Raw genomic sequence first — 22,650 nt, forward strand, 5'->3', positions numbered from 1 at the left:
TATTGGGAATAACCCCACGTTTCTCAAAAGCAGAAGGTGCCTGTGCAGTGGGCCTGACCTGGATTTAGCTGCAGTCGTGGTGCTGTGGGACAGAGTGCAGCACTGGGAGGTTACTGAGCAGCCAAAACACGGCTGGACTGTCATTATCTTTTAGCAGGATGCCTGAAGTTTGAGCTCTCATGTGTTTCAGGTTCTGTGCTGCCCAGGGGTGAGTTCTGAGCCTCATATTAAGTGTTAGTCAGGTCTCTTCACTGAGCAGGGACACAAAACAAACCCTTCTCCTGCTGCACACCAAGGACAACGTTCAGCCCCAAAGCACAAACAAGGGTGGGCTGGAGGGAGGGACAAGGATGGGACCTCACAGCCTGGGCTGGAATGGGACAAGTCAACCCCAAAATGCAAATGGACCAAAACTTATAAAAGTGTGAGACCTCGTGACCATTTGTCCATTTTGGGTCCATTTTGTGGCCATTTTGAGTCCATTTTGGGTCCATTTTGTGGCCATTCTGGGTCCATTTTGTGTCCATTTTGTGGCCATTCTGGGTCCATTTTAGGTCCATTTTGGCTCCTCCTTGGGTGCAGCCCTGCCCAAAGCAATCCCAAAGGCTCTTGTCCTGCTCACAGCGATCCCAAAAGCCTTTTCATAAATCTCTCCTTTATCTCCAGCTCTGTGCAGTGTCTGTTGCAGGTCTCTTCCCAAGGCCTCAGCCCCTCTGTGAAGATGAGCTGAGGTCTCCATCGTGTTGGAGCAGGCGTGAGCAGAGCTGTGTGTGTGTTGTGTGCAGGACACGGAGATCCTGAACACGGCCATCCTGACGGGCAGGACGGTGGCAGTGCCCATCAAGGTGGTGTCCATCGAGGAGAACAGCGCTGTCACTGACATCTCTGAGTCCGTGGAGTGCAAATCCTCCGGGGAAGACGTCATCAAAGTGAGTTCATGGCACACCCATGGCTTCTGCATTTCCATTTTTTATCTGTTGTTGGGGAAGATGAACCAGGGAAACCTTATCAATATGATTGCTTAGCAAAGATTCTGAAAATATGAAACCTATAATGGGGATAGAAATGAAAGCTGACTGTGAGTTGTAGGATACTGAGTCTTAGTTACTATAGAACCTGAAAACAATGGTCTGGCTGAAGGAGAATCCCTTTGGATTGAACAATCCCTTTCTGCTGGCTCAGGGATCCAAAGGTCAATGCAGCAAAACAGAAGTTTAAAGAGTAGTTTTTAGAGTTTAAAATACAACACAGTATGGTGATATAGTCGTTCTTACAGGCTGTGTGTAGATTCTATAGGATTTTGTGTCTTGTGTTGGTTGGTCACTGAAAATTAGAATATTCATCACAAAAGGAGATATAATGGATTGTAACAAAGACCTTACTCTTTTAACTCTGAACTCTTACTCTTACCTCTCCTCTTAACTCTCCCCCTTCCCCTTCCCCCTGCTCTTGCTCTCTCCTGCTCTCTCCCCTGCCCTTTGCTCTCTCTCTCCCTTCTCTCTCAGCTCTCCCCCTGCTGTTCTCTCTCCCTCTCTCTTTGGGACTCCCCTCCAGCCCAGGCTGGGGCTGAAGGCAGGACCCTTTTACCCACGGCCCTGCAATAAACCCACATGTTCTGGAATATCCAGATTGGCAGAATTCCTTGTCCCAGCCATCCGTGGATTCACCTACAATCTATTTTTTGTGTTCATGGCAAAGGGAAATAGGCTGGTGTGCAGGTTTGGGAAAGACAGGTGTGTCTGCCAGGGAAAGGACACAGCTTCCTTCTGGAATTAGATTCCTGTTTAATGTTTTTCCTAAGGCAGTCACGTAACCACAAATGGAAATAAAACCTGAAATTTAGTTTAGGGATTGTCCTGATTGTAACTTTATTGGAAACCACTTCCCTGAGTAAGAAAAAAAATTACAAGATAACATTCACAAATTGACATCATTTTACACCACAGCTGCACAGACTCTGATTTCAGAATTCTGAAAATGGCTCCTTTATTTCTGGGCTGTGTCTCCCTTTTATACCATTCCCCACAGCCCAATCTGATTGGTGACACAGAGACAAACCTCTTCACTGCCATTGCTCAGAGCACAGGGACATCAAGGAGAAGTCCCTCCTGGGGAAAGGGATGAATAACAAAGGGACAGCTCCAAAAACATTTCTCCTGGGCACAGAAAATCCCCTGGGGAAGGAATTTCAGAAAAACAAAACACCTCAGGCACAAACCAGGGCTACAACAAATAATAATATCAAAAGAACCCCAAAAGGACTGTTGTGATTCCATCTTGCTTTACCAGCTCACAGAATTCCAGCAAATAACTCCAGCCCCGTGGGGATTTTCTTCTTTCCAACAGTGAGAATGACCAGTATTAAGTTCTTCCACTCAGAGAAAGAATCAAGTTAGGGGAAAAAAAAAAAATACATGATACGTAATGCATCACCAGATGATGCATAGAAAATGACAGCAGAATTATTTCTCAAATAGAAATCGTTCTGGATAAACAGCTTCTGGCTGGTGAAGCTTTGGAGCACATTCATGAAGAAGAGATGAAATCCCCAAGCCTTACAAGAACAGAGCATGTTCCTGCAGTAATTGCAGCACAGCCCGGGCTGGTGCACTTCTCCAGCAATTTGTTTGGAAAGAATGTTTTCCTGAAGCTCCCGGTCCTTTGATCAGCACTTGGAGGGCCCCCGCTGTGCTCTCCTCTTATTTCCTGCAGAAATAATTTATCTGCAGCTAAAAGGGCTCCTTAAAACGATGTTTGCACCATCAGAAGGTTTGTGAGTGGCTTTGCAGGAGCCTCCCCTGCCTGGGGCACTCTGAAGTGGAACAAATAACTGGAGGTTAACACACAGCATTTACTGCCATCAGCTGGGGACGTTTTCCAGGTGTAATTCCTTCAGAACCGGTTGGAAATTGCTCAGACGGTGAGAGGAGCTGTCTCCTGTGTGTTTGGAATAGATGCAGAACCTCTGGAGGGATGAGTGCTAACTGCTGTAAAACGTACAGCTGGCTGAAAAACACGGCTCACTTAAATGCTGGGAACAAAAAGGGTTTCTCATCTCGGCAGAAAGGAAAAAAAAAAAAAAAAAAAAAAAAAAAAAAGCTTTTTAATTTTTTTTCCCCCATCTAGAATGTTCTTGTTTCCACGAAATTTCTTTCTTTACATGGGGAAGTGGTTTGGGGTTCAAGGCAAATTGACATCTTCAATTGGTTCGGATTTTAAAAAGCACTCAGAAAGCTTCAAATGAGCACAGAGGCCCTTTCATCCTTAATTCATTTTGAAATTCTCCATCAAGCTTTTATGTTCAATTCTTTAGAAATGTCTTCCTCTGTGAAGTCCTGCTGTAGAGACCTTGTTGGGAGTAACTTTTCTGCTCAAAAATAAAATCCAGTCATGATAAATGATGGGCAAAGCCCATGGTGCAAGGGCTGTGAGCATGAGCTTATAGCTCATGTAAAGCCTGAAGATTACCTTAAACCACAAATTTAGGAGAAAAAAAAAGGAGTTATTGATGAGAGCTCTTGGGAGCTATTTAACACTTACTCATATCATCATCTAGAGGCTCAGGCAGATATTTTCGTGTGCTTGGAATTGTGTGGAATTTCTGGTAATTTGGACTCAGCCAAACCTGACAGAGTGAGGCCAGGAGCTGAAGGTGCTCAGTGCCTGTCTGCACTTGGCCTGTAATATTGAATTATCAAATTAATGAAGAATTTCCTTTGTGTGGTTCATGTAAAGAGCTTCAAGGTAATGCTCCTGCCCAGCGATTTGCCAACAGCTCAAAGCTTATTTGTGTCAATTTTTACTTCAGTGGGGCTGGGTTGTTCTCAGAACCCCGTGAAAATCTGAATTTAGGATCTATCTGCAAAGAGCAGGTCACATTTTCCCAGTGATGGTCCCAGGGCAGCTCCGTGCAGTGTGTGTCCTGTCTGAATGTGCTGACTGCTACTCCTTTTTTACCTCTTTTATTGTCTCATAGTTCCCGGTCTTTACTTCCAAATTTACAGCTGATTTCATGAACTTTAAATGCCTTGGAGTGCTCTTAGACCTTCACACGGGGCTCCGACCTTTTCAAAGTGGACACAAAATTTACGACGCCACTAAAAAGGAAGCAAAAGCCAAATTTTATTTCGCTCAGCTGGAATTTACCAATAGAATCCATCAGTCTGGATCCATTGGCAGTAATTTCCTGCACGGGCTCCTTCCCAGCTGCTGGGAATTCAGGAGCAATGGGGCTGCTCTTGGTGATGCTTTGGTGCTCTTGGCTCAGCAGCAAACTCTGCCCAGCTCCCTGGGGCTCCTGCAGGAGCAGGAGTTGCTTTCCTGCTGTGAAGAACACAAAAAATCCCTTTCCCCTGAAGGTCTGTGGGTTATGTTCAGGAGCTGATGAGCTGCAGATACAGTTCCCACTGCCCATACCCAAAAATAAAAGCCCTGGAGAGCAGCAGCTGCACCTCTCTGTGTGCAGACCCAGCAGCCCGGGTCTCTGCTGGCTCCTCCTTCCCCTTCTGGTGCTGGGTGAACACAGAGCCTTTGGTGAGAAGCTGAACAGCTTTAAAAACGCAGGGAAGAAAAGTCCCAGCCTGGAAATGTCAGTGTTTTGCTGCTCTGAAGGTTTTCCTTCTGGCAAATCCGTTGTGTTACATTCTGAGCAGGATAACAGACACAAAGTCCAGCTCCCTGCCCTCCTCCAGTCCTGTGATTTATGGGATCAGCACACGGCAGCAGAGCAGCAGAACTTCAGAGGAGCTGTGTAAAAGTGGAGCTTTGACAGGGGATGTTCTGTCAGGAGTGGGCACCAGCAGCCAGCCCCTGTGGAAATCCAGACTCGGAATGGCCATGGACTGACACACACAGCATTAGAAGTTGTAAATAGCTTGCCATCACATAATGGGCAAAAAAAAAATTGCAAAGGCAGCTGGAGAAACTTTTAAATCATGTCCTCACAGACTTCCCTGCCTGTTATCCCAGCTCCCACCTGCAGTGGGGGTGGAGAACCAGTACAGCCTAAATGGAAAATCAGAGCAGCGGTAACAGCACCTCAGGCTCCACAGAAAGTGCTTCAGCATCACCCCCAAAGCTTCACGATCGAGACTGGGAGAGGAAACGGGAGGAAGAACACCAGTCTTGTGGCAGCTGCAGGTCTGATGGGAGGAGGATCAGTTTGCTCCAGACCTTCCTGAGAAATGCAGTCAGAGGAGAGGATGGTCTGATTCTGCTCAGCTTTTCTGCCCCTGGTCGTAATTTACTCACTGGGAATCCTGAGTTGTGGATACACACCGAGTTAAGGAATGACAAACACTGAGATGGTCTCAAACACACAATTTCTGCCCAAACCATGTAGGTGGAATTCAAAGTCCTTTCAGCCCGGGGTGCTGCCTTGCCAAGGAGGATATCTGGGGCCATGCTGCATAAATGGGCTGGCATCTCCCCAGTGAGCAGGAGCCAAGCTCTCTGCTCGTCCCAGTTCTCAGAAACTGCTTGACTGGAGAGAGGCAGATTGGGGGCTCAGTGATAATGTGAGCTGCAGAGAGCTCCCGTGGCCCAGCACAGCTCCAGCTCTGCCTCCAAAGCTGGTCATTTGGGAGCCAGTAAATGCCCTCCAGCCTCAGCTGGCATTTTGTGCCCCTTTTACTCTCTCAGTTCTGTCGTGGTGAATGATATTCAGTGAGCTAAAGTGCTGCTGCTGCTGTGCGAGGCTGCCTCTGAAATCTCTGTAATGAGATTAGGTAATGTACAGCCTTTTCCCGAAGAAAAGCTCTCTTGCTTTGGGGGTTTCTGCTCAGTTTTGCTAATCTGGCTGCTGATACTGAAAATGCAGGCCCTGCTCAGCAGAGAGAGCCCAAATTGCATCCAAACCATGGCCCTGGGTTTGATTTTTATTTTTTAAGAGTTCTGCTCTTTTCAGTGCTGGGGCTCCATCCCTGTGCTGTGTTGGTGTGGATTGCTGGGAGCCTTGGCTGAGGACTGGCCCCGGGGGCTGAATCACCCGTGTGAGGTGCTCAGCAGCACAGAGCTGCACCAGCACACAGCCCTGGCACCCAGAGAGCTGCAGGTGAGCTCTGGGGGACTCTGCACTGACACAGAGGTGATGGAAGTTCCTAAAGGTGACACCGCCCTGTGCCCAGAGTGGAACCATTCCTCGGCTGTTGGAAGGACCAGATTCATCCTTTGGGTGGGTCAGTGATGCTGGTTGACACCACAATGACACAGATTCTGACTTCAGAAGGCTGAAAATGGCTCCTTTATTTCTGGGCTGTGTCTCCCTTTTATACCATTCCCCACAGCCCAATCTGATTGGTGACACAGAGACAAACCTCTTCACTGCCATTGCTCAGAGCACAGGGACATCAAGGAGAAGTCCCTCCTGGGGAAAGGGATGAATAACAAAGGGACAGCTCCAAAAACATTTCTCCTGGGCACAGAAAACTCCCTGGGGAAGGAATTTCAGAAACCCAGAACACCTCAGGCACAAACCAGGGCTGGAGGTCACAGGTGAGAAGAACTCCCGTGGCTGTTTTTGGGTGTGATGTGAAGAAGCCAGAACCTTCCCTGTGTTGGGGTGAGAGTTTTGGCAGCTCAGGGCTGTGTCTGCCCTGTGCTGGCAGGCAGCTCCTGCTGCGCCTCCCAAACCACCACAGGCAGGACAGGGGCTTGTCCTCCTTGTATCCCTCAGGTTCAGAATCCTGCATTTCTGTCTGTTGAACCCATTTACCCACTTGTGTTACACTAATGTAAACGCTGCTAAGATATTCAAAGGTTACATAAATGTTTAAATATTTATGACAGCACTTCTGTGAGCAGAGAGCTTTTTTTTCCAGGGCCTCTTAAAGGAATCTCAATTCCAGTGAAAAAAAAATAAAAAATTACAGGCTAATCAGTAAAGAATGGTGGTGTTAGCAGTTTTCAGACATGAGATTCTTGGTGTTTAGCTCGGTGTCATCACTCTGGCACACCAGGAGGGCACTTGGAGCTCGTGGAGGTCAAACTCTGGGAGCAGCCACTCATTCCCCTAAGGAACACAGAGCTCCAGGATCACGGATTCACCACAGAGCAACACCTCATTTATAGGAAATATTAGACCCTGATAATCATTCCAGGAGCTTTTTTGGATAATCACGTCCTCGCTGTAGAATTCCTCCCGAGATCTCTTTTGAAAAACGTCCTCTGTGGAAAGGGAATTATCCTCTATTAAATTCTGCAGGCTTTGAGAGAGAGCCTGGGTGCAGCTCTCCAGCCTTGATTCCAATTAAACACCGTGGTCTTCCACACAAAGGAAATCCTCTGCTACATGAACATTAGGCTTCCTGAGAAGGATTTCAATGCCTGGCTGCATAATCCTGAATAATCAGTAACCTCGTGGAAAACTGAAGCTGTCTCAAGGCCCACACTACTCATTTTTTCCAATTAAACTGTTTTGAGTCTGATAAAAGCGAAAGCTCCAGAGCTGAGCTCTTCCATGCTGTTTACAGCTTTGTGCCACTGGTGGAGCAGCCTTTAGGATGGAAAGCTCCATTCCAGGAGCTGCTGATGGCTCCAGAGGCACCTCTGGAGCTCGGTGACCTCACTGCTGCTCAGTCCTGAAACCTCACACATCTCTACCTGGAAAATGGGCTGGTGCCTCTCAGTTCTTCAGGATTGCTGGATAAACCAGGATTGCTGCATTAAAAACTGCTTTTTTTTTTTTTTTTTTGTCCTTCTGAACTGTCCTTCAGAGACTGGGCTGGTCTCTCCAGAGGTGAAAACCACTGGGAGAATAAACCAGCTTGGACTAGAGTAGACTGACAGAGGCAAGCACTCGTTTATTTTTAGGTTTTATCGTTGTCACTCTTTGCACTGCTGTGTCCAGCAGGACAGACACTGTGCTTTGAGCTCTCCAGCTTTTGAAAGGCAGCCTGAGCTTTGTGCTTGACACGAAATTTGTCTTTCTAAAGCTGCCCCACTCCACCAGTAATTGAAAGGAAGGTTTCTCAGGAGTCTGTAGTGGGATTTAACCCAGCAAAACCAATATTCTGCAGAGGTGCCACCAGCCCCTGTGTGGCTGTGGTGTCCTTGTCACCTCCCTGGTGCTCCCTTCCTGCAGCTCTGCAGGACAGAGGTGCCATCCAAAGCTTCATCTGAAAGGAGGAGGTGAAGGGGCACCCAGAGCTTCTGCATTTCACTGGTCCCAGTCCCAGGAATATCCTGGAAATTCCCTGCAGCTGATCCCCAGGGGGAAAGGGACGTTTCCTCCCCACATCACACAGTGCCACAGGTAGAGCGGCTCAGCAGACACTCTCCCTTGATTTCCAGGCAACACTTTCCTCTGTCAGCTCAATAAAATGTGATTTGTTGCTGAGAGACTCTCTCCAAGCCATCTGCAAAGGCAATGGCCTTTGTTACAGGGGGGCACAGAAATTTAATGCCAGGAAAAGGACAAAGAAGAGGCCTCCAGGGAATCGTGCTTAGCCCTGTCTTCTGCTGTCTGCTTCTTTATTTTACTTTTAATCTGGAGAAAGAAGTTAGGAAAATAGAAAAAAAAAGGGAAAAGTAGCTGAATGCAGCTTAATAATGAAAGAAACTGCTGAAATAGCATCAGAGAGCTCTTTAAAATGCAAAACTTCTTGCTGATCTGCTAAGCAGGAAAGAAAAAACCCAATCACTTAAAGGTGGTGGCTAAGTAGGCTTTCCCTTCATCATTGCTCACTTCTTCTGATGCCAGAGATAAAAAGCACTTTCAGAGGGAGGATGTTTTCATAGTAAAAGCATAAATACTACAGGAGATGAGAGACACAGCACTGCTCCCAGAGCCTCCAGCTTCTGTCAAAACTTCCTGACCTGGGGTGGGCAGGACCCACAGCTGAGAGCTTGTCCATGCCCTATTCCCTGACCTTCCAGAAGCGTGGGCAAAAGCCTGGAGGAAAACAGGGAAGTGTTTCTACCTGTCAAAAACTCTTCAACAAATATAACTTTTTAATTAAAAAAAAATAAATTTTGAGTTCTAATGTGACCCATTTTTTTTTTATTATTTTTTAAAATCTGCTTTCTGTCCTTCCTCCATGATTCCACATTGCCTTTGGTCATCCCTCTGTTTTACAGATCAAAGCAGTTTAGCCAGTCCTGCATTGAAGAATTCCAGCACCGAATTGTCTGAGATGTTATTTCCACCTCAGTCAGTCTGAGCTGGGGCTCTGTTGAGCCACCACACCACCTGTATCCGTATTTTTTTTTGTGTGGGGGATCTGCTCAGCAAATCAGAGCCTCCCTGGGCCTTGCTGGAGCTGTAAATTGTAGCAGAACATCTGCATCTGTTCTCTGAGAAACCTCATTTATTTATCTTTTAAGTGACACTGTGAGGGAAGGGCAGGGAAAGCAAAATACCCTCTGCTGTCATTTTTCTTGTGCTGTGGCTGAGCTCAGCTGAGCTGTGTTGTTTGCAGAGGATGGAGACAAGGCTTTACCTGGCCATGAGGATGAGTGCATTCACTCACCTGTGGTTAGAGCCAGAGGTGTTTTCTCCTGGGTAGCACTCGTTGGGAAGTGTTGCCTTTCTCAGTCAGGAGGAATCATTGATGCTGCCAGGATGGGTGCCTGGACAGAGTTAAAATTGCAGGAACCCAGTACAGCCCGAGCTTTGCTCCTCCTCTCCTCTCCTCTCCTCTCCTCTCCTCTCCTCTCCTCTCCTCTCCTCTCCTCTCCTCTCCTCTCCTCTCCTCTCCTCTCCTCTCCTCTCCTCTCCTCTCCTCTCCTCTCCTCTCCTCTCCTCTCCTCTCCTCTCCTCTCCTCTCCTCTCCTCTCCTCTCCTCTCCTCTCCTCTCCTCTCCTCTCCTCTCCTCTCCTCTCCTCTCCTCTCCTCTCCTCTCCTCTCCTCTCCTCTCCTCTCCTCTCCTCTCCTCTCCTCTCCTCTCCTCTCCTCTCCTCTCCTCTCCTCTCCTCTCCTCTCCTCTCCTCTCCTCTCCATCAGAAGCACAGGAGCAGAGGGAAAGCACAAAAGCACAATTCTGCTTGTTCCTGGGGAATAGAGTGGTGCTTTTCCCCGAGCAGCTCCCAAAGGTGCTGCTGCTGCCTGGCCAGTGCTGGACACCAGCCTGGGGCAGAGTGAGGGGCTTTGTGGTGGCTGCTCAGACCCCTCCTTGGGATGCTGGATGGACTCTTTGAGCCATTTGTTTGTGGCACAGCCACGAAGGCTCACAGCAGCTTTCCAAATGCAGATGGAGCTTGGAGCTCAGCCCAGAGCCATTGTGGAGTTGCAGTTTCGCTGCTATTGTCATTTTCTTTCCCCAGCAGTTAGATTTGTTCAGTTACTGACAACACTGAGCCTCAGACAATATCAAATCATACATCTGGGCCAGCCCTGACCAGTCTGAAGCTGAGTGTGTTGTCAGAAATCTTTTATCAGCACGTGCAAGTGGTTTGAATGATGCATAAAAAGGCAGCTTGCACAATAAACCAGAAAGTTCACTTTGTCTTTGGGTTGAATTCCTATATATCAATGAGTGGGGTGGATCCAGCTTCAGGACAGCAATGGCTCTTGCTCCAAGCTGACTTCAGTTAGGTTTTGCTGCCAAGGCTCCCAAAAACTTCTGCTCCAAGGAAGGTGAGGCTGAGGAGCCTCAGGGTGATGTGGAGCTGCTTGGTTGGGTGTTGCAGAGGCAGGATGGACAGCAGCAGCTCAGACAGAGGGGCAGAGTGTCCCTGAGTGTCCCCGAGTGTCCCTGAGTGTCCCTGAGTGTCCCCGAGTGTCCCTGAGTGTCCCTGAGTGTCCCTGAGTGTCCCTGCTCACTGCTCCAGGCACAAACACCCAGCTCAGGACTGGGACTCCACCTGCAGTTGGAGCTGTTTCCTGAGGAAGGTTTTCAGATGGTTCCTGTCCCCGGGTGAAGCTGCTGCAGAGGCACTGTAGAAAGAGCCAGCAGCCCATCCAGGGGTGTGTTCTGAATAACTGCCTGGTGTTCTGTAGGATATTGCACACATTGCTGGGCTCCTGGTGATCCCTGCTGCACGGTGCTTTGGGATTCTGCTGCAGCCTGGTGTGAGCTAAACCTCTTTCTGAGTTGCCATCCGAGTTAAGAGATGGGAAATTAGGCCATGCCATTTATTGCTAGTGCTAAAATGACAATGTTTGTGCCCCCTTCGGGCTTTTAAACCAGCCTCAGGTGGTGTGAGGGAGAAGGCTGAAGGGAGGGATGGGTCAGGGATTGTACTGTGTGGTGATGCTTCAGCCAACAGAGCTCTCAGAGCACAGCCTCTGAGGGAAGGAGGCAGAGAGCTGTTGGTGTTGTGTTCTCTGAAGCTTCTTTTTGCAATCTCATCGCTGAATGTTTTACTGTAGTGAAATGAGCAGTGCTAAACCCGAGGGAGGAGACAAATGGGGAGAGTGTGTGAGACTGGAGCAGCTCAGCTCCTGCCTCTGTGGCCACAGAGGACATCCATCTGTTGGACTGGTCTGGGGACATCAGCCCTGCCAGCTGATCATCTCCATTTGAAGAGGCTTTGGGAATGGATAAAAGGGAGCAGATGATAATATAAATGTGTGTTCAGGTGGGAGATGCATTTCCACCATCACTGCTGCTCATTAGGGGAGATGAAGCAGAATTGTGACAGGATGGGAACAAGAGCAGGAGTTGGGCTCTGCTGTTAATTCCTGCAGACAGACCAGCTCGTTTAGTAATGTAACAGCTCCCATTGCTCACCACTTAATGGATGATTAATGTGCCACAGGATTTCCCCAGACATTTATGACACCTTTAGGAATAGAAATGACAATGACTTTATCACATGGAGTCACTTCATACTATCTGCATCTCTCTTAATGATTTATATATCCAGGAGTGATTTTATCACTAGTACTCAGTAACATAATAAATGAGAAAACTCAATGGTCTGTAAATTACAACACTGATTAAAGAAGTGATTACTGATATAACTCTTACACAGCTATGATAATGCTTGCTTATATTTCAGGACAGCATTTACATATTAATGATAAATCTGCTGTAGTGTTTAGAGATACTTTACAGCTTTAATCAAAATGTAAACATTTATAAACAGATAATGTTTATTGCAGAGGAAATGAGTCGACTTCTGCTACTCTTCAGTGGGTGACATCTCCTGCAGAGCCAGCCTGGAAAGCAGCATCACCCCCTGAAGGAGGTCGTCTCCAGGCTGGAGCTCTGATGGGCTGCCTGCCCCAGTGGAGGCCAGTTTGGGTTTGCTGGGCTCCTCCTGCCCCAGCTGGAGGGAGCTTTGCTCATTCCCCAGCACAAACTGGGTTTGTGGCAGAAAATCAACTGCAGGCTTCAGAGATCACATCCAGTCCTGAGGCCTCTCCTGTGCTCCTGAGGCAGGGACTTGGTGCTCAGCTGCTGCCTCTGTGACAGGCCACCGTTAACATGCAGAGAGGAGAGGGAGCTTTTTCTGCTTGTTTTGGGCTCGAGCCAGCAGGGTTACCTCAGAGCTGGTTTTGTCACAGCCATCACCTTTCCTCCTTCCCCTCTCAGGTTTCTGACAGGTGTGACTATGTTTTTGTCAACGGCAAGGAGATGAAAGGCAAAGTGAACGCTCTGGTGAACTTCACCTACCAGTACCTGAGTGCTCCCCTGCAGATGACCGTGTGGGTGCCACGGCTGCCCCTGCAGATCGACATCTCCGACACTGAGCTCAGCCAGATCAAAGGCTGGAGAGTCCCTGTGGTCTCCAACAAAAGGTGGGTTTGAGTCGCTCCATTTCTTGGGGGATTTGCAGAAGGAAATGCTCCCGGGTGCAGCCTCTTCCCCTGGAGCCCAGCTGTGCGCTGGGCGTTGGCAGATGGAGTAAAGCTTTAAAAGGTGTGGGGCTTTTGCTTCTGTGCCTGTGTCCTGGGCAACAAAATACAGTGTGGAACTCTGGTAAGGTCCACTGGCAGAGCTCCTGTCTGGAGATGGCAGCACAGATAAAGAAGTGGCACAGCCCAGATTCATGGTCCTTCATCACGTGAAGTGGCCAAGGGTCCTCAGCCCCAAAAAACTCCACAAGGGCGGGCTCTGTTTAGGGGGACACTCTCCACCAACACCCCCTAGTGTTAATTCTCACTGATGTTCTTGAGAACATCCAGCTCTGGGGATTCTCGTGTGTTTTTCCATCTCTCCATGCTTTGTCCCCCCAGGCCCACGAGGGACAGCGATGACGACGACGAGGACGAGCGCAGGGGCAGGGGCTGCACCCTGCAGTACCAGCACGCCATGGTCAGGGTGCTGACACAGTTTGTGGCCGAGGACTCGGGGCCCTGGGGGCAGCTCAGTTACCTGCTGGGCCCCGACTGGCACTTTGACATCACTGACCTGGTCAGGGACTTCATGAAACTGGAGGATCCTCACATTGCCAAGCTGCAGGAGGGCAGGATCCTGGTCGGCCGGGAAGTGGGGATGACCACCATGCAGGTACTGCTCTGGGCAGGTGCTGGGGGCTCTGTGCCTGCCACACACTGCCAGGCCCACAGAGAACTCGGGGTGGGATTGGACAGGTCAGTCCTTACTGCAGCCAGGGCACAAAGGGAGATCAGAGCTGGGTTTTGTGGATATGACAAGACAGCACGTGTATGAACATGGACATGGTTGGACATGTCAATCCTTACTGCAGCCAGGGCACAAAAGGGGAATAGAGATAATCTCTGTGGATATGAGAAGACAGCATGTGTATGAACATGGACATGGTTGGACATGTCAATCCTTACTGCAGCCAGGGCACAAAGGGGGAATAGAGATAATCTCTGTGGATATGAGAAGACAGCATGTGTATGAACATGGACATGTCAATCTTTACTACAGGCAGGGCACAAAAGGGGAATAGAGATAATCTGTGTGGGTGTGAGGAAGGTGGAGAAGACAGCATGTGGATAAACTGGCTATCTGTAGGGCCCTAAGGAGAGCAGCATGGCCTTTAGTTTCAGCAAAGGGAAGGATGTTCTGCTGTCTTGATGTTCCATCAGAAACAGAAAAACAATGGAGGAATGAGAATTTCCAAGCCAAGAAATGAAGGACAAATCCTAGGCTGGTGACCTCTCTTTGAAGTGGTTGGGAGGTTTCATGAGCTCATCCCCGTGGGAAGACAGAGTAACAGGAGAAGAGAATTTTAAATCCACTCTGGTGGTGAAATAATGCAAATAACACAAGTGGGGTAGGGCAGGTGCCCTTCATTTCTGAACATAAAGCTTTGCAGAGCAGAAGGGATGATGACCATAAGAAAGGTTCTGTTAATCCATCAGCCTTTTCCTGAGTCGATTCTTCTGTGTCTCTCCGAAGGTGTTGTCTCCTCTGTCTGACTCCATCCTGGCAGAGAAGACAGTGACTGTGCTGGATGACAAAGTGACCATCACAGACCTGGGGGTGCAGCTGGTGTCTGGGCTCTCCCTCTTCCTGCAGCCCAGTGCAGCCACCAGCAGGGCCATTGTGGCCACAGCCGTGGCCCAAGAGCTGCTGCATACTCCTAAGCAGGTGATGTACACTGAATTTCCTGGGTTTACTGCTGGGATGGGGCAGGATTTTATCACTGTGAGGTACAGATGATAACTCACAGCAAGTTTAGAATTCAGCTGTAGTCTATGTCCATGTTAATTCCTTTTCCCTACAGATACTCTGGAATTGCCTTGTCATTTCTTCCCTTCCAGTAGGGACTTCACCTGCACTCAAAGTTCTACCTACACTGAAGTTTGTGCTATTTACAGTTTCAGTGCCTTTCTTTAGCTGATGAACCTGAGCTATTTTCACTGCATGGTGCCTGGTTTGCTGCACGAGCACACCCTTGTTTTTTGTGCTGGAGAGCACAGGGCTCAGTGTGTCACAATTTAATATCTTGAGGAGCTGTAAAAGAGAGGCAGAAGATGGCCACATACATTTCTTTTCCCTCCTGGAGCCATGACACACTGCCAGGCTCATCCCTCCTTTTATTTTTCATATGGATTTTGGGGGGTTTCATCATCCAGTTCATGGGGTGATCTTAATTTAAGCCAGGAAATTCCCATCTCTCCAAAAGGGGTCTTTCAAACAGCTTGTCCCAGGTCACTACCTCGGTGGAAAAGAAGATTGGAGAACAGCACCAGAGCAAGTCAAGCAGTGGCTGTGGCCCAGAACAAACCCAAGGGTCAGCCCTGGAACCTGCTTCCTCAGGCAGTTAATTTGAGGATTGGGGCTGGGGGCCATGCAATTAAACCTGTCCACAGCTACTCCTCATGCAGAAACTGGTTTTTTTCCTCTCACATAGACAAGGAGAGATCTCAAGTCAAGTTTTATGGGCCATTTTCATGATTATTGCTACCTAATTTTCTGGAACATAAAAATAATTTCGTTTGTTTTATAACTTAGTGACAGGAAAATGTCCAAAGCAGAAGGACATGGTGCCCGTCTGTTCCATTTGTTGCATCCTGGAAAAATAAGGATCTTATGTAATTAACCCATTTGTACCCTTCTTCAGGGCTTAGAGAACCCACATCTGGCACTCTGCCTTCAGACAAAGGCTGTGAGAACAAAAACTGGAGCATTCCTGCCCCAATCCTGTCCTGTAGGACAGAGCACCATCTGCAGCAGCGCTGGAAGAATTGTGGGTTTGAGTGCAGATATCAGAGCTTGTGAATCTGGAGAGGTGCCCAGTGCCTCTGTCAGCTTCTCAGATTTAGGGATGGTCTGTCCTGAGTGTGCAGAGACATTTATCAGCGTCAGGTTAGGGCAGACTGTGCCAGGGGTGACAGCTCCTGTTGTTTGTGACGTGGCAATACGATGTGACATGTCAGGATGTGTCACTGCAATTGGCCAGTTGGGAACTAAAACAGAAGAGTAAAAAAACGTTTCAACGTGGTTTGGGTTGGAATTATTTTTTCCCAGCACCTGAGTTGTGAAATTATTGCAGTGAGATGTTTGCTGTTCCTCTGCAGGACAATTTCAGGTTCTGAGCAGTGCATTTCCACCAGCAAAAAAACCAAGACAGGAATAGATTTCACAGTGGGAAATAAATGGAAGGAAATGGCGTAGGAGTGACCCACAGAGGCACAGACTTCTTTGCCTTTCATTTGCAGTTTGAATGAAGGATTTAAGACTTAAGTCGCTTTCCCTTTGAAAAATTAATGCAAATGTGGGAATGTTTGTGGCTAAATTCTGCAAGAAGTGACTCATGGTTTGGAGTGCATCAGCTGAGATCCTGACTGAGCTGGAATTCTGAAGGCAGATGCTGAGTGTTTGCTGAAAATCAAGCCCTTTTGAAAGAGGGTTTTTTCCGAGGAGACAGCCCAGGACTGAGCCTGTCCTTGAACATTGTGAGGACTTCACTATTTAAGTGTGCCTTTTCCTCTCAAGCAAGTTTATAAAAAGGCCCAAATAACTCCTGCAAACCTTACTGATGCAAGTGAAAAACAAAATTCAGGATTCTTGCTGTGGCTTTCTTCCAGTGACCCATAATGGCTGGATCACCTTAATTAATGTACCTTAATTACAATGGCCACACCTTGTCTGCATAGGCAGCACAAAGCAGCCAAAATATGAATCTTGTAAAGTTGGCAGTTTCTCCATAAATACAAAGCTCTCTAAGGAAGATAAGGCAATTTAATTTTTTTTTTTACCTTGGATGTCTCCAGTTAAATACCTTTATCTGTAGCTGAGCAAAGCATTACCTCCTGTGACAAGGTGACCTCGAGGGATGCTGAGCCCAAATATTATTTTTTAATCAATAGGGAGCTCATGGGCACTGAAAAGTGGATCAGTGATTTAGGTGCCTAAAAATAGACACAGGTTGGCCAACTTTTAATATATGGAAGATGAAGTATCCCCTGAAAATTTGGAGACTGGCTGTGAGAGATCTATTTTTGGTGGCCATCTGCTCAGGTAGGAAAGCTGTTCCATTTGGCTTGCTGAGGGTTGTTAAATGCACACTGTCATCTTAAAGGCTTCTCCAAAATGTAAACAGAAAACCTCCAGCGTTTAAGTGTTTCCTGATCTAAGTGAGCTTCAAGGACTCTCAAAGCTCAGCTGGGAAACTCACAGTCATATCCAGATTTTATGGTTTTTTGTCACTGTGGGGTATTGCATTGGGTCTAATGAAGTGAAATGGGTCAGTGAAGAAAGAAGACAAAAGCCTTTAATAGACAGCTGTGTGCATTAATGTATCTCTCAGTGCTACTGGGCAGCTGCAGAGGTTTTCTGAGGGAAAAAGAGCAATCTTGGTGCTTTCTAAAAGCCAGGTTCCCCTGGTCTGGAGAACAGCCTGGGGTCACTCCTGTGTCCCTGCCTTTTGGATGGGCTGGTTCAGCTCGTGGCAAACCTTCATCCAACCACTCCTGAGAATTCACTGGCACCTCACAGTTAATAACAGGTTTTCAGGGTGGTTTTATGGTGTGGATTCGTTACCCCATCCTGGCGGTGTAAATCACACTTAAATTGTATTTGTGTCTTCTTTAAGCTGACAGAGCAATGGAAAGGCTCACAGGAATGACAAAGGAATTCAGCAGCATGGGAAAGGGAGAAGGGCTGCATTGTTAGATAAGAATCTGAATTCTTCCCTTGCAAATACAAGCAAATTCCCACTGGAAAGGAATGTCACATTAGCAGATTGGACAAAAAGGAGAGAGAGAAATACACAGTGGGGGAATGCATGGTTTGAATTAAGATCTGAGTCTTGGCTGCCTTTCATTTCCACATCATAACCATCAAGCCCAATCTTCACTACACAAGCCACAGGCTCAAAAATAAATGCATATGTAATACTTTGATATTTTGTGTGATAAAATTGCTGGGGAAATCCATTCCAGCATTCAAGTCCCCAGACAGAGCAGTCAGAGCTGGTCTGAGAGAAGCTGCTGGGAACAATGTTCCTTTGCCTGTTCGAGGGAGGGATGGATTTGTTTTCTGCAGAGCCAACCATTTCTTTCCTCTGATGTCCTGCCTCACTCCAGGACCCTTGCAGCTGACCCCAGCAACTGAGGGCTTATTCACAAATACTTTTATTCTTGCTAGAGTGAATGAAGACCGTTAAAAGACTGCTTTATTCTGAGCATGGATTAAAATCAAATATCCTGACCTGTGTTCCTAAGCAGCAGAATTCTCTAAAATGCACCCAGTTTATCCAAGAAGATATATCAAATGGTGTCTTGGGAGTGATAAGCCACAATGATATTCAAGGCCAGAAAAGGTGGTGGACCTGCCACAGGTCAAGAGCTGAAATTACACCTGTGATGGGGGAAGAGAACAGCAAAGGCACAAGGGAAAATTGAGACAAAATACGTCTTGATCAAGTTTTTTATGTGCTTACAACAGTGGGGAGCAGTTTCTACATGTGTGTACTGGGTTTTGGTGTCATTAACGTGGCCTAATGAACATTCTCTGACCAGTTCACATCCCAGTCAGGGTCACTTGTTCTGGGGATGCAGCTGAGCATCTCTGTGTGTGTGTGTGTGTGAAGAGAGGAAAAGTGGGGGAAAGAAAGGCTGGAAAACAAGAGAAGCCCTCAAACTCTTGGTCTGTGCTTGATAACTAAAGAGCACAAGCATTTGTCACAAGCATTTGAGGGCATGAGACGAGGGGCAGCAGCTTTGCAGGTGAGAAGGCTCCAATCCATCTTCATCTTCTGGGAGTAACTGGAGGACCTTGTCAGAGATTTGGAGGGGATTTATGGATGTGGTGCACAGGATTTGCAGAAACAGCTCCTTGAAGGACGTGGCACTAAATCATGCCATGTTTTCTCTCTTCTTTTCTTTTTAGCTGTTCAGAATTTATAATCAGTTGGGAAATTCACTTCCTTTGCCCTGCCTTTGGCTTTCCTTTAATGACGTGAGTGAGAGGAGATGGTCTCTTGCCAAATAGAATATTTGGGCTGATACAATATATTTTGGCAGGATTTTAAACTTTCTCCCTCTTTCTCTCATTTGTTTTCTTTCCCTTTTAATTAACGTTGTCCATCCACAGTATGGGCATGACAACGTCGTTTTGTGGAAAAAAAAAATAAAATTGGTTCCTCCTATGAAGAAACGTTCTCTTGGAAATAAAAAACGTCAGTGCTGGTGGAAAATAATGGCTAAGGCAGTGCACACCTCTGTTATCTACAGTAAATCACATGTGTGCCTGCAAATTCCAGCTGACTGCCATCTCATTTTTCTCTGTCTCTGCTTCATAAAACCAGGAATGCAGAATGGTAGAGCAGCGGCGTAAAGAATAAAAGTTGCTTTGAAGTTGCTGGCAACTTTGTCCTAATGCACCGAGGGTTCAGTAAATCTCTTGGTGGGGATGTGGAGCTGTGGATGTTCCCAGCTGGGAAGGGGGCACAGGTGTCATCATTTCCAGCCCTACCTGTACAAAATCCTGCGTCTCTGTTCTCGCCCTGCTCTCCAAAAGTGGGTACCACAGCAGGCAGTGATGTTGTGCTGCGAGTGATGCTGGTGTTTGCCCTGGCACTGGTTGATAAAAGTCACTGTGTTTTCCCCAGTGGCACATGAGGCTGACTTTTGTTTTAGGGAGAAGAAAGGCAGCATGGACCTGAATTGTCTGAGGAGGTGAATCCTTTTCTCTCTGCACATATCCATTTAAAAAAAAAACAAACCCTTTGCTTTCCTATGACTGAACTGGTCTACTCTGGATTTCCATGATAGAAATTCGAGCTGTGCCCTGCAGCTTTGTGTTTGTCTGTTCAGCCATTTCTGGCTTGTTTCTCTAATGAAAGATCAGATGTTTTAATTTCCTTATGCAGTTCTCCCTGCCCAGCTTCTGAGCTACCCTGGCTCCGTTTCAGCTCTTTGAAGTAAATTTGAATCACCAAGAACTTTGCCTTCTTTCCTGTTGTGCCACAACTTATTTTTTCTTCCTTCAGTCCCTGCAGTACTTGCTGATAGTGCTTTGGAAATCAAATATTCAGTATGGCCCAACCTTCTGCCCAGCTAAATGCCCCTTGCTGTTCTCATTGAAAAGCTTTAAATTCAACTGGAAGGGTAGCAATTCCCTTTGTTTATAAGCACAGCATAACAAATTGCAGCCAATTGAAAACCATATTAAGTTGTAAATTTGTATTATGACTGGACATTAACAGGGTGGCAATGTTTTTTTCCCCAGCGCTGATTTTTCAGCTCAGTTGTTCTGATGTACCCAAGTGTGAAGTTATTAGAGCCATTTGTGGTTAAAGTGTGGGAAGGGAAGAACTTCACTTCTGTGGGAAGTTGCACCCTGGCAATCTGCCTGGCCGTCTGCTGGCTGCACAGGCAAGACACAGAACAAATGAAAAATTAAGGAAATGTCCTGCAAAGAAAGCTACTGAGGTGTGGAGAAGTAAATATCTGTGTCATCTGGATGGGATTTCACATGGCAAAGAGCTGACCTCTGGCTTTGTGTTTGCTTCTAATGATGACTCCTAACAGCGCTACCTGCAGAGCACAAAGACAGACCAATTAAATCCAGGCCATTTGTATGTTTATTGTAGAGATCACGCCAGAATCCCCATCCGCCTCCTCTTCTGGACACAGAAATTTGGTGGACTTTTTAATTATCTCAAGGATGAAATGTGCATTACTTAAAACAAATCTTTCTCCAGCAAAAGGCCAATTGTTCTGTGAGTCTTTTTCTTTCAGATGAATCTGCTCCAGCCATTTCCAGGATCCTGTGGTAGCTCCTTGCTCCTGCTGAGATACTTATGCCTTAATTTGACAGCTCCTTGTGACACCTGTGCATGTGGAACACGAGGAAAATAAGTGTTCTGTCAAGTGCCTCTAGTAATTTCTGTGATTTGCCTCTTTTTGTACGACAGGAATGACTTTCCTTCCCGAGCTTGTAAAATTGTGCCTTGCTAATGGCTACCTTGGTAATAAAGACATCTCTTATCAATTATTTCCTATGTCCTTGTGCAAAACATTTGCAGGGAGGGTAACAGTGGCACCTTCAGGGACAAACGTGGCCAGTTTTGTGCGCCATCAGTCGAGGCTTGTGCAGTGCAGAGTCACCGTGTCCCATTTCCTCCAGTGACAGTGGAACCTTTAGTGACAAGCATGGCCAGTTTTGTGCTCCATCAGTTGAGGCTTGGTTTGCTTTGCAGTGTCCCATTTCTTCCAGTGACAGTGGAAGCTGTAGTGACAAATGTGGCCAGATTTGTCCCCCACCAGTCGAGGCTTGTGCAGTGTGGAGTCACCGTGTCCCCTTTCCTCCAGCTGCTGGTCAGAGCTGACAGACTGATGAGCTGATTCATCGAAGGCCCTGTCTTTAAACCCTGTCCCTGTCCTTTCAGGAGGCCGTGGTGAGCAGCTGGATCCAGTTCAGTGACAGCTCTGTTACTCCACTGGACATCTACGACCCCAAGGACTTCTCCCTGTCGGCCGTGTCCCTGGACGACGCCGTGGTGTCCGTCCACCAGAGCCCAGCCCTGCCCTGGCCCGTCGTGGCCGCCGAGGGCGAGGGCCAGGGCACGCTGGTCAAGGTGGACATGATGATCTCCGAGGCGTGCCAGAAGTCCAAGAGGAAGAGCGTGCTGGCCGTGGGCAGCGGCAGCATCAGGGTGAAGTTCGGGCAGAACGACGCGGACGCGGAAGACGACTACGACGCCGACGAGATCCAGAACCGCGCCAGCGACCGGCGCCACAAGGGCCCCGAGCAGGAGCCCCGGCAGGACGGGCGCCACTACGGCGGCTCCTCGGCCGACAGGGAGGAAGGGCCCCTCAGGAAGGCCAGCACCACGGCCAAGTCCATCCTCAAGAACAAAGTCGTCAAAAACAACCGCCTGGAGGGCGGGAAGCTCTCCGACGACGGCCAGCTGCAGAACATCCCCATCGACTTCACCAACTTCCCCGCCCAGGTGGACCTGCCCAAAGGCGGGGCCGGCGTGGAGGACGGCGACCTGGTGCAGACCCCGCGGGGCCTCAGCGACCTGGAGATCGGCATGTACGCCCTGCTGGGCGTCTTCTGCCTGGCCATCCTGGTGTTCCTCATCAACTGCGCAACATTTGCGCTCAAGTACCGCCACAAGCAGGTGCTGGTGGAAGGACAGGCCACCATGACCCACTCCCACGACTGGGTGTGGCTGGGCAACGAGGCCGAGCTGCTGGAGAACACGGCCGAGGCCAAGGACGAGCGCACCACCGTCATCGACCGCGGCGGTGGCCAGGAGGGCAGCCAGCTGCTGCTGCTCAACGGCAGCGCCCAGAGGAACGTTCAGGGCCAGGTGCACAGGGCAGCAGACCCCGGGGGGAGGCCGGGCAAGGAGCAGCAGCACAAGGTGGAGCCTTTGCACTCGCCCACGTCCAAGAGGAAGCGGGTGAAGTTCACCACCTTCACCACCATCCCGCCCGACGACGGCTGCCCCACCGTCAACTCCATCCTGGGCGGCAACGACGATGACATTAAGTGGGTGTGCCAGGACATGGACCTGGGGGACTCCAAAGAGATACGAAATTACGTGGGGAAGTTCAAGGACAAAGCGTAGCTCCCCACCCCCCACTCCGGGGGTTTGGGGTTTTTTTTTGGTTTGGGTTTGGTTTTTTTTGGGATTTAACCACACCTTGATGCCTTCAGTTCTACAGTATATATTGGGATGGGCGAGCTGGGATATATCCCAATATATCCCAGTATATATTGGGATGGGTGAGCGGGAGGGGAAGGGGTCGCCAGGAGGAGTGATGAGGCAGTTTTTATAATCAGGGAAAGAAATTTGCCAAACTGTGAGTGGTTCTGTTCTTCGCTTCCT

The 22,650-nt window shown here is 48.1% G+C and overlaps 1 protein-coding gene across 1 annotated transcript in view; it reads left to right on the top strand.

Annotated features, from left to right (window-relative positions):
- The window catches only part of TMEM132C (transmembrane protein 132C), a 186,830-nt gene extending 164,436 nt beyond the window's left edge, over positions 1 to 22,394 (top strand). Inside the window, exons 5-9 of the mRNA XM_066331806.1 lie at positions 786 to 929; positions 12,477 to 12,682; positions 13,121 to 13,394; positions 14,256 to 14,447; positions 21,199 to 22,394. Coding sequence (XP_066187903.1) covers positions 786 to 929; positions 12,477 to 12,682; positions 13,121 to 13,394; positions 14,256 to 14,447; positions 21,199 to 22,389 — 2,007 coding nt within the window. The 3' untranslated portion in view covers positions 22,390 to 22,394. The remainder of the gene's footprint in view (positions 1 to 785; positions 930 to 12,476; positions 12,683 to 13,120; positions 13,395 to 14,255; positions 14,448 to 21,198) is intronic.
- The last annotated feature ends 256 nt before the right edge of the window (positions 22,395 to 22,650 follow it).

The sequence above is a fragment of the Sylvia atricapilla genome, chromosome 17, assembly GCF_009819655.1.
Source record: "Sylvia atricapilla isolate bSylAtr1 chromosome 17, bSylAtr1.pri, whole genome shotgun sequence".
Lineage (NCBI taxonomy): Eukaryota > Metazoa > Chordata > Aves > Passeriformes > Sylviidae > Sylvia > Sylvia atricapilla.